The 12,439-nt window shown below is 43.3% G+C and overlaps 1 protein-coding gene across 1 annotated transcript in view; it reads right to left on the bottom strand.

Moving 5' to 3' along the window:
- Positions 1-769: 769 nt before the first annotated feature.
- The window catches only part of LOC147428917 (cell division protein FtsZ homolog 1, chloroplastic-like), a 38,881-nt gene continuing 27,211 nt past the window's right edge, over positions 770-12,439 (bottom strand). Inside the window, exons 2-6 of the mRNA XM_086496183.1 lie at positions 4,418-4,517; positions 4,103-4,332; positions 3,271-3,438; positions 2,962-3,195; positions 770-1,151 (exon numbers count right to left, since the gene is read on the bottom strand). Of these exons, the coding sequence (XP_086352309.1) occupies positions 903-1,151; positions 2,962-3,195; positions 3,271-3,438; positions 4,103-4,332; positions 4,418-4,517 (981 nt within the window). The 3' untranslated portion in view covers positions 770-902. The remainder of the gene's footprint in view (positions 1,152-2,961; positions 3,196-3,270; positions 3,439-4,102; positions 4,333-4,417; positions 4,518-12,439) is intronic.

Below are 12,439 nucleotides of genomic sequence, written 5' to 3' on the forward strand. Positions count from 1 at the left end.
TAGGACATCCCATTAATGTTGTCAGTCCCCAATAGTGCGTGTAGAACCAGCACTACACTAATGAGACAAAAACATAAATAAGCACTAAATTCAGTGTACTGGGTACACGCACACTGGCTGGCCCTCTTTAATCTATAGAAGAGAGGATCTAATGGGTTCAACATGGTAGCTCTCATCAACTGGTCTCATAGATTCTGGCCATTATTAAATAAAACCCACTATACTCTGTTATCAAACTGCATATTGCAAAAACACAATGAGCATTTAATCACAAACAGCCATCAAGTTTTCAATGAAGTAAAAAGAATCATTAGTATGCTTAACAACTTAACAACTAAACAATCACGAACTGTTTATTCACTGCATGGAGCTCACCAATTATCAAGAACATTCTAATTACAAGAATTGATAGAACTAAAGACTACCATCAAATTAGCCAAAAAATCTGCATTTTCATAGCCCAACCTAACCATATAGTCGTGTAGTTTCTTCTATAATGAATAAAAGCATTGCCTGCCCACCATAAAGACTATGAACTTCAACGCGACCGACAGACCCTCTTTCTCCGGACAGCCATGAGAGGTATGGTTCTAGTATATAAAAGAGGTATTAGAAGCCCAATGATTGCAGGCCGAATCCAACTCATCACTCTAAAATTTACTCTATCTCAAATCTGTGCAGTACGAAGAGACGCATTACTTTCTGCAACCCAGCAATGTTGAGGGAATGTGTCTGCATAAATTCAGTTCAATGCCAAGGAACTCCTGGAAGAATCAGCTTTGTGGCTTGTAATTCATTATTTTGAAAAAGAGCTCAGCAGGTTCAACACAATGGCATCTTTCAGCTTTAGAATTTGAGCACCTGAAACCAATACGTATGCAATGCAATCAGCACAAGCTTCATCAAAAGAAACCTCTTTTATCAACACCTTGGGAGGGCCGTGCAGCTACAGGTGACCGTCTCCACGTCGATTCAGTCTTTTTTTCTTCTTCAGCTTCAACCTTTGCAGCTTTGGGATCTATCAAGACCTTTTGAAATGTATGAGAGAAGCCTGTGGCTACAATTGTGACATGAATTTCCCCATCGTATCTCTCATCCACAACAGCTCCAAATATAATGTTTGCAGATGGATCTGCCAAACTGGTTACCACCTGAGGAGCAATACCCAAATGCCTTTTAAGTGCGATCAAAGTCTTAAGAAAGAGGTTCAAGTTGACAGCCCGTTATCAATTATCTAAAGCAGTGTTGCAGCAAAATAACGAATATTCTTGTTCAAAAAATCTTTTTGTGCGTCACATCAGCAAAATTTGAGCTATACGGAGAACCTCAAAATGCGGGACTTTTTGAAGGACCCTCTTAGTGACTTTGACCATCAGAATTTGCTTCCCCACATGTAAAATCCCTAGAAAGATAACAGGGCTTTTACATAAAATGTACACTTCAACATCCGTGACCATCTTTTCCAGGACTTCTAGCAGCATCTCCCCAAAGATGGGATTTGTGTGAACTAAGTAATCTTTCCTTTACTCCCATCCCGCAAAAAGAAGCAATTAAACAGTCCCACTCTCACTTTCAAGTAGCAACACATAAGGAGAGTCACCTTGCAGAAAACAAGTTTATGCGGTTTCACACATAGGTTACCTTCCGAAATTCTTCTCAAGACTCCTCTTAAAGGTGGAGATTGAGGATCATTCAACATATATATTCAGGACAGAAAATTTCCAATGAACACTGTCAACCCTGGTTTGCCAAAGGACCATTCACATCAACATGACCATGGAGCATTTCAACCTTGAAACGTGCTGTTTAACTCTTATGAGTGTCAGTCTAACAAAAAGTGCATTCAACGTCACACCAAAATGTACATAGAAATGTGTCTAACTAAAAGCATTTGTGAACTTCAAGCAAAAATGTACATAGAAATGTGTCCAACTAAAAGCATTTGTGAACTTCAAGCAAAAATGTTCATCGATGGATGTTGGAAGGTTTCAAAAACTTGAAAGAATAAAATGGATGGTACTAACGCCTATCAAAACAGCATTTGTCACCCAGTCAAATTTATTTTTTCAATACTTACCTTTCACGCTTCACACATGCCAAAAAGTGTTTCATGGTTGACATGGAACCAAGGATCAAAACCCATTGGATCTTCCACAAAATCTACTATGAGATTAGGAATAGATGCATCAATACATCCATGTCTAGAAGATTCACCAGCTAATTGAGCTCCTTCATAAATTTCCTAGTATTAAAGATTCGTTTGGCTGCTCATAAATGCACATATGAGACATAGATGAAAATCTGTACCACCCTCAAATGATGTCAGGCATAATTATGGTACTTTTAGTTGTGGTTTTGATTAACAAATAAACTACAGAAACCTTGTGAAATTCTATGACAAGAAAAACTACCAAAGCTTGTCTGGTTACAATAGACTGAATTAACAAACAAACTTTAATCTGCTTTTAGGAAGGTCCACCAATATACAGCTTGAATCATTTTGTCTACGATCAAAAATTGAATGAAGTGATTTGTGTGCACAATATGAACGTGTCTACCATGGTATACCCAGCTTCCAGCGACACCTCATTCACTTGAACAGTCTCTTAGAAAATCACACTATCAGGAATAGATGATAAGAGTAGGTCTCTACTACTCCCACACCAACTCCCATACATCGAAAAACATTCTCTTCTTTACTCAAGACTCTCCAAACATTCACTTAAACGTCTCTTAGAAAATCACACTATCAGGAATAGATGATAAGAGTAGGTCTGTACTACTCCCACACCAACTCCCATACATCGAAAAACATTCTCTTCTTTACTCAAGACTCTCCAAACATTCCCACATCATATCACATGGTCTTAAGAGAACAATATTGTGTGCAAATGATCTTGCAAAATTGAACATGGATACAAAAGAACTAAAACCATTAGGTCACCAACACAAATGCCATACCTGTGAGACTTTGTTCACTTCCTGCAGTGTAAGATCCTTCCCTCCTGTTATGTTGTACACAATCCCTGTGGCCCTTTCAATGGATCTCTCGATTAAAGGAGCAGAAGTGGCCTGTTGAGCTGCTTCCTCTGCACGATTTTTGCCTGTAGACATACCCACACCGAGCATAGCAGTTCCAGAGTTGAGCATCACAGCCTTTACATCAGCAAAATCCACATTCACAAGTCCCGGAATCTGCAAAATGTGACTCAATCAAGCACAAAACAAACAAGATACTAGCAAAGCAAAGGAACAAAACTTGCAACATACAGTGATAATATCAGAAATGCCTTGCACTCCCTGGCGAAGCACGTCATCTGCCAAGAGAAAGGCCTCCTGGAGAAGGGTTTGTTCTTGTGCAATATCAAGCAGCTTATCATTGGGTATCACAATCAAGGTATCCACAGCATTTTGAAGTCGTTCAATAGCCTCTAAGGCCTGCCAGTTAAATAACCCTTAATAATTGAAGTTTCTTACACCTTTGTTCATCAGTACTTGTGCTAAATTAAATCTCAATAAAGTTCCTTTGTACGCAATAAATCCATTCATGACCAATTAAAGTGCACTGCATATATGTATAGTAGAAACCTTGGAAAACAAATACCATACTGAACCTGCACCCTGAATGGGATACAATTCTCCAAACACATTTGAACATAAATATAGAATTTCTACAAAGGCATGCACAAGTGATGAATGATGAATATAATGTTCATCTCGTTTTGGGAAATTTATGTATTTGAAAAAACTAAAAAAAAAAAGAATAACTGCATCTAAATAAAGAGAAACCGATCTATCTGCCAAGGCTTGAAGCAGCTTAAACTTCTTGAATAAAATGATCAGCTCTTCTGTGCACTGCACCTACACACAACATTTGTGGAAACTCTCTCTAGTCCCTTCAAAGATCAGAGATTCATGCTTGCTTCACTCAAACTTACAGCCCCGAAGCCAAAGATATCACACACTATGGTGCAAGATTCTGTACTACTGCGGAAAACTACAGTTCAAATGAGAAAAAAAATAGCTATATCGATTTGAGCGAGTTCAACAACAACCATGAGACAATAGTCAGCAACCGGACTGTGAATCTATGGAGGCCTACCTGTACTGCCCTTCGGCGGCCTTCAAAACTGAAAGGATAAGTAACAACCCCTACAGTTAGGTTTCCTGCTTCCTTTGACAACCGAGCAACTACTGGAGCTGCACCTGAACCTGTTCCTCCTCCCATTCCCGCAGTAATAAAAACAAGATCTGCATTTGATACAGCCACTTGAATGGCATCCCTGGACTCTTCAGCAGCTTGTTCGCCAAGTTCTGGCTTGCCTCCAGTACCTGAACAGGGAAAATATTCAAAAATCAAATGGAGACCAAATACAGAACTCCGTTGCACTTGGACACCATAAAAGGCACAACTAACCCAACCCTCGTGTAATCTGTTCTCCAATCTGCAACCGCTGAGATGCAGATGATTGCAACAAAGCTTGCGCATCAGTGTTTATGGCCCAAAATTCCACAGCCTACACAGTCTTATTTGAAGAAAGAAGTTAGCTTGCAATCTAAAAACTCATGAGCACTTAATGACACACTACTGACATATGCAGGTAGAAAACTGAAAACTCAAAAAAAAGCCACCTTTTAATTTGAGAATACAACTCTATCGTGTCCAACTCTGAATGCATGGCACACTTCTAAGAGTCATGCTCAAGGGCGCCCGACATGAGAGTGAAGTTCATGGACCAATTCCCTTCGGAAATAGGCATCTTGCCTTTGAGCTGTTCTGAGCGTCGATGTCCCAAGCTGAGAGAGAGAGAGAGAGAGAGAGAGAGAGAGAGAGATGAAAATGAAATGAAATGTTATATTAACGTCTTCAAAAGGCCAAGGTGACCTATGAGACCAGAACGTTACAATGTGGTGGATCTGATACAAAGTCAGAGTAACAAAATGACAAAATAAAAATACTATGGAATCCTAAACTGGTAGGTGTGAACTAAGCAGCTAGCTAGGATAGCTAAATCACAAGAGATCCAACATCGGTCGTTGGTGGATCTCATCAATCTCCTCCATGGTTAGCAGTCTGACCGGGCGTTGTGCATGTCGGGCCAAAGTGATCCGAATCCTCTGATGTAGCCTCCATCGATGTTGTGTAGTCCTCCACAGTCGTGGGCGTTTGGATCTCCCAGCTCAGTCGCTCGGTCGATTAGTGTGTCTCTGGTGTGAGGCAACAAGCTCTGCTGTGGTAGTAGCTCCTCCGGGTGTCCACTGTCTGCTCTAAAGAAGTCTGTGATGTGTCTCTGAGACTGGCTAGCCTCTCCTCTCATCACGCTCTCTCTGTGTCTGTGCAGCTCGAGCAGAAATAAACCCAATGTCACGTGCACATCTAACACTATGTGTACGTGGACAAGCTACTTCATGACATGGGTTCAGCTCAGTTAGCTTAGGAAGTGTTCTGGCACTTTCGTGAGTCTGTTCGCAGATCGTGCATGTCCAGGCACTCAGAATAGAAGCATATCCTCTCGTTGCACACAGCATGATCATCAGATTTCAGTCAGAACCATCAGGAGCATTTTTACAATGCATAGACCTATTTTCCCTATTTTAGCCAATTTTCACTTATTATTTTTAAGTGACTTTTGTTGGGAAATTGGGTAGGGCAATTTGAGTCAGGCACTATATAAGAAAAGCTAGCGCTAGCAAATCCAGGTAGAAGAGGCAGCAGGAACCGAGTGTTCAACAGGCACCGTCTCAGCAAGACTCCCCAACAATGACCACCTAGCGTTTTTGGAGCAGATACCTAGCGTTTTCTGCTACAGCAACCTAGCGTTTCCATCAAGGTTCAGCCCTGGCATTTGCGGTTGCAGATCAACCGCGGCGGTAGCAGACTTCGGCAATTAGCCTAGCGTTTTTGCATCAAGATTCAGTTCAGCCCAGCGTTTTTGATTTGTAGATCAGCCTCGGTGTTTTGCAGATCCACGACGACAAATTCAGCCATAGCCTCAGCGTTTTCAGTTTTCAGCATATAGACCACGCAGTAAAAGTCCCAAACCTCGCAGATCTCACCTTCCCGTAGCAGATCCTCGCCACACGATCAGATCCACCGAAGTTTGCAGATTCAATCCGAAAAATACAGATTTCAGAATCTGCATTTTCAGCGCGTCCTCTTTGCATCGTCATCATCGTCGCCGTTACCGACATAGAGTCAGAATTCAGCAGATAAAGATTTGCAGATTTCAGCCATTAGCGTTTTCAGATTTCAGCCCGTCTCGTCGTCGTCGACATCATAGACAAGTCCAAGCATTGTAGAGATTTGTGCAATCAATAGTAGACCACTCTCGCCATAGAGAGTGGGGCCTTCGGAGGAGGGTTTTCTCTCTCTATCTCTTAGTCTCAGTACTCTCATGCACAATGTTTACCCACTTTGTTTGTGATCATTTGCACTCTCTCACTAAAGGAACAGAAGGCTCTCCCTTTCGTAAGTAAAAGGAACCTTGAGCACAGTTCGGAGCACTCACCTTGAGCAAAGTTCAGCATTCACTTCCGCTGCACCTTACATTGGTATCAGAGCTTTGGTAGTGTTCTGTATCACTCAAGGAAAGAACCACAAGAACCACATAATTTTTTTTGCTTGTTGCGGTCACACATAACCCAAGTCCTCTTGGGCGTGTCGATTCCTAATCGTGTTTTGAAGAGTAACAGAAATCCCAAGAAAGAAGGGCTTGTCCAGCCTCCCCTTGTTCTCTTTTCACTCATTGAGAGCGGACCATGCACTTAGCGGCCGGCCAATCGACACGAGGTGGGAAAAAGCAACCTTGGCGTGAGCGCAAGGCCGCCAAGGGGTGCGCCTGCGGGAAAGAGAAGAGCTCGGGTGAAGAGAAGATCCTTCTGTAACACAGATTGCAAGCGAAAGAAGAACCTCAGGAACCTCAAGAACTCAAGAACCCAAGACCCCAATACCCACAAGAACCCAAGTTCCTCGTGAACTTAAGAACCCAAGACTTCAGTGTATGGTCATTACCCGAAGCGGAATGGATACTTCGCATGGAGGTGATGAGCATGGAAGTGGCGAAGAAGAATTCTCCCCACCAAGAGGTTTTTCTGACCCTCCCTCTTCCCCATCTACGCCAAGGTTTGCACCAAAGCCTATGGAGGCTTTGGTCAAGTCGATGATGGACATGATGGCACAACAACAAGAAGCGAATCGCGTTGCGATGGCACAACTAGAAAGAAAAGCAGAACGACAGGAAGCTGTGGAGCGTGAACGCCAAAACAGACAGGAAGCCATGGAGCGTGAGCGTAAGCAAGCGCGCTTGGCGGCCGAAGAAAGACAGGCAGAGCGTGAGATACAGAGAGAACTACGCATGCAAGAGTTGATCCGACAAGTTCTCACCTCGAAGTCTGAGCCAACCAAAGATGTTGGTAGTTCATCCAGTGACACAAGCCGAGATTAAGACTCCAACAACCCCGTCACAGAGAAGATCCATATCACGTGACACATCCAACCCTATGTGTCCGTGGACAAGCTACAGCAAGACAAGGGTTCAGTCAGTCCAATCAGTCTAGATTTAGAAGTGATCTGCCACTTTGTGAGTCTATTCGTAGACCGTGCATGACCAGTCAATTAGTGTAGATGCATATCCTCTGGTTGCACACAGCATGATCATAAGCATTCCCATCAGAATCCTTCAGGGGAATATTCCAGTGCATTTAGCCTATTTCCCTATTTTTGACATTTTTCACTTATTATTTTTAAGTGACTTTTGTTGGAAAGTAGGTAGGGCAAATTGAGTAAGTTTGTATATAAGCAAACCTAGACTAGCACTAATTGGCAGAAGAGGCAGTAGGAGCCCAAGCTCAACAGGCAACTTCTCAACAAGAACCTTGGTGGCATTGTCTCCTCCAAGCAAAGACCCCTAGCGTTTTCATCAAGTATCATCGCTAGCATACTCCCTCCCTTGGCGTTTTTCCCTCCAAGCAAGTATCGCCAAAGATTCTCAGTTGCTAGCGTTTTTCCTCAGTAGACACTCATCACCAAGAAGTTCTCAGCCCTGGCGCTTTTCAAAGCCCTAACTTTTCCAAATTAAAGCCTCAGCCATGGCAATTTTCAGCAGATAAAGACCTGCAGTTCTCAGCCCTCATAGCAGTAGATTTTCAGCGACAAAGATCCGCAGATACCAACGTTTTTCCTAGCGTTTTCAGCAGTAGCAGATTTCAGCCAGCAGCGTTTTTGGACAGCAGTTCATAAGCGTCAGATTTCAGCACTTAGGTCGGTCTCGCCATCTCCGTCGTCGTCATCGATCTAGCCTAGACTTGCATCAGTCACATGCATTCAGATTGTACCAGATTGTGCAATCAATAGTAGACCACTCTCACCGACGAGAGTGGGGCCTTCGGAGGAGAGTTTTACAACATCTTGGTGTCGTATTCTCTCCTCTCTCTATCTCTCTATCTCATACACTTGCACGCACAGTGTCCACTCACTTTGTTCATGATCATTGCACTCTCTCATTAAAGACGGAAGGCTCTCCCTTCCATAAGAACCAAAAGGAACCTTGAGCACATTATGGAGAACTCATCTTGAGAAAGAACAACATTCATTCCGCTGCACCTTACATTGGTATCAGAGCTTTGGCAGTGTTCTGTATGACTCAAGGAAAGAACCACAAGTCACAAGAATTTTTTTTGCTTGTTGAGATCGCACGAACCCAAGTTCGCTTGGGGGTGTCAATTCCTAATCGTGTTTTTGAAGATTGACAGGAATCCCAGGAAAGAAGCGCTTGTCCAACCTCCCCTTGTGCCTCTTTTCACTCATTGAGAGCGGACCGTGCACTTAGCGGCCGGCCAATCGACGTGAGGTGGGAAAAAGCAACCTTGGTGTGACCTCAAGGCCGCCAAGGGGTGCGCCCGTGGAAAAGAGCAGAACTCGGGTGAAGAGAAGATCCTTCTCAAACACAGATTACAAGCGAAAGAAAACCCTCAAGAACCTCAAGAACCCAAGAACCTCAAGACCCTCAAGAACCCAAGTTCCTCGTGAACTTAAGAACCAAAGATCATAGTGCATGGTCATCACCCGAAGCGGAATGGATACTTCGCATACAGGTGATGAGCATGAGAGAGGCGACGAAGAGTTTTCCCCACCAAGAGATTTTTCCAACCCTCCCCCTTCCCCATCTATGCCACGAGTTGTACCAAATCCTATGGAGGTGATGGTCAAGTCGATGATGGAGATGATGGCACAACTAGATAGAAAAGCAGAACGACAGGAAGCCAAGGACCGCAAGCGCGAAGAAAGAAACGAAAAAATTGCCATACAACAAGAAGCGACTCGCATTGCTTTGGAACGCGAGTGCGACGAACGAAAAGAAATAAAGCACAAAGAAAGGAGGAAGCTGAAGCAAGACGAGCGGCCTTGGAGGCCGATCGTGAGGTTCAAGAGCGGCCTTGGAGGCCGAGCGTGAGGGTCAAAGAGACCTCCGCACTCAAGAATTGGTTCGACAAGTACTTGCCTCAAAGTCCGAACCAGCCAAAGATTGTGGGAGTTCCTCAAGTGGGCAAGCCACGATGCGGATTCCAACAACCCAGTCACAGAAAAGTTGACTTTCAGTAAGTATGATGGTAAGATGGATGCTACGCTTATTCATTCTCGGTTGCATCAAGTATTTGCGACAACTAAGAAGACAGGAATAGCAAGGTTTTGACGGTAGCTATGTACCTTGCCGATGATGCCATCAATTGGTACCACACATGGCAAGAGGCACAGTTAGCCGCGCACCTAGAGGAAGCCGACGAATTCACGCCCCTTTCCTTCAATTGAGCTAATTTCCAAGACAAGCTCAAGACGCGGTTTATGCCACCTCAGTACCTCGCTCGATTGAAGGACGATTGGCGTGCTCTCAAGCAAAATGGTATGCCGGTTATATCTTTTTCTAATCGTGTTTTGCAGCTAGGTACCCAATTACGCAAGTCGGATGATGAACGCAAAGAGGCATTCCTTTATGGATTGGACAAGTATATCAAGTACGATGTCGAGGTGCTCGATCCAATCGATCTCAACAAGGCGGTAGCGATCACTCTCGCACAAGAGATGAAGCACAACAAGGGAAAGCCTAAGGAGAACAAGACTTCCACAAGTACCTCGCAGACTTCTCAGAACCCTCAGAACGGTAAGAATGGTAAGAACGGTAACTCTTCTAACCAATCTTCCAATAGTCTCTTAGAAAAGAATTCTTCCAATGAACCTAAGGGTAAGGCTAACACAATTGCTAAACCTAAGCTCACTCCATATGAAAAGGTAGCATAAGGAATTTTAGGAGGATACATCAAGTCGAAAGAGCAAAGCACTTATTCTAAGGAAGGTCGTTGTTTTCATTGTCACATTAAGGGTCACATAAAAAGAACATGTACTAAGCTTGACTCTAATGAATTTAAAGAGTCCACAGAACCCACTTCCTCTGTCAATGCAATTAATGACAACACAAGTGTGCCCCAAGTTTCTCTTGACCCTCCCATTGATGAGTCTCTCATTAAATGTTATGGTCATATGACGGGGCAGCGTTTTGTCATATTGTTTGACCCAAGTAGTATGCATGATGTGATCAGTCCCTCTCTTGTTGAGAGAGCCCGCCTAGAGGTTAGTCAAAAATCTTCTCTCGAGGTCTCTGGCTTTGCCCCCGGTATGGACTCTCTCATCACGAAAGAGTGTCTTGGTGTGTTGTTCACAATTCAACAAACTGCTTTCCATAGAAGATTTTTTGTCTCTCCTCTCTCAAGATGTGATATGATTTTGGGCATTCAATGGTTTCGTGAGCTTAACCCTCTCATTGATTGGGAGGCTAACACTTTCACTCTCAATGCCAAAAGTGACTCTCCCATTGTCATTCGTGGAGAGGAAGTTGTTCATTCTCACTGTCTCATTGCTAATGTGCAGGCGAAGATTGAACGGCTTCAGGAGAAGGAGACTCTCTCAGTCTCTTCTTCTCCAAAGCATGACACATGATTTGCATGATGATCTGAATGATAATGATGAGCATGATGATTTGGATGATAATGATGAGCATGATGGTTTGCATGATCAAGGTGTGATTTCTCACGAGCATGATGATTTGCATGATCAAGCTGTGATTTCTCACAAGCATGAGGATTTCATGAAGATGATGTGATTGTTCACAAGGATGATGTGTTAGTGGATGCTTTTTCTAGCGAAGCTAACCTCGTTGCAGATTCGGTCAATCACGAAGGATCGATCTTGGCTCTCGAGTCGAGGTCCAAAGAACCCCCTCAAGAAGAAGCAATCTTGGCTCTCGAGCCTAGGTCCAAAGAACCCGTACAAGAAGTATTATGTGTTCGCATGATTCATACGCACGCATTGTTCGAGTGTTTCATTCGTGATCGTTTCCTGTATTTTAGTCAGCGTCTTTATGTGATCCCTTTTCCTAGGCATGACATATTGTTCGTTGAGCACGTTTCACTCATGAATGAGCACGAATGTATGCGGATTTTTCATGAAAAGCTGAAAAGTATGTATGTAAGGAAGTCACATTCCATGTCTCTTCCTTGGCATGACACATTTGTAGAAAGAGCTCATGAAAGTATGAGCATTAAACATGGGCACTTCCATTGTGAATTGCCACAGTTGATTGCTTTAGATCAGAAGCGAAGGATTAGATCTCATTGTTTGCGTGTGTGTGGTGAACGGTTTGGCACTCCATCTATTGGTTCATCTGCATTGCATGCATGCACAGTCATTTAGGAAGACAAGATTTTTTCCAGTCACTTCACATGAAATAGGTATGTTCATGTTTTTGTGTTGGAAGTGGTTTCAAGAATTTTCAGCCTTGGAGATTCTTGAAGAAGGTGGACCTACGTCCATAAACAAAGTTGAAGCATTGACGGAGACACAGAAGACTTTGTGTTGCTTTCGGCGCGGCCCAAAGAAGCAAGCGTTGCAGACCTTTATGAAGTTCAAGTACCACACGACCCACACATCATAGTGGACCGGCGAAGAGTCCCTTCCAGAATTCCGGATGCTATTGGCGATCTCCCTTGACGAAAGGAGGGGATGTCACGTGACACATCCAACCCTGTGTGTCCATGGACAAGCTACAACAAGACAAGGGTTCAGTCAGCCAGTCAGTCTAGATTTAGAAGTGATCTGCCACTTTTGTGAGTCTATTCGTAGACCGTGCATGACCAGTCAATTAGTGTAGATGCATATCCTCTGGTTGCACACAGCATGATCATAAGCATTCCCATCAGAATCCTTCAGGGGAATTTTCCAGTGCATTTAGCCTATTTTCCCTATTTTTAACATTTTTCCCTTATTATCTTTAAGTGACTTTTGTTGGAAAGTAGGTAGGGCAAATTGAGTAAGTTTGTATATAAGCAATCCTAAACTAGCACTAATTGGCAGAAGAGGCAGCAGGAGCCCAAGCTCAACAGGCAACTT

Source organism: Adiantum capillus-veneris, chromosome 22 (genome assembly GCF_014529385.1).
Source record: "Adiantum capillus-veneris isolate H3 chromosome 22, ASM1452938v2, whole genome shotgun sequence".
In the NCBI taxonomy this organism is placed as follows: domain Eukaryota; kingdom Viridiplantae; phylum Streptophyta; class Polypodiopsida; order Polypodiales; family Pteridaceae; genus Adiantum; species Adiantum capillus-veneris.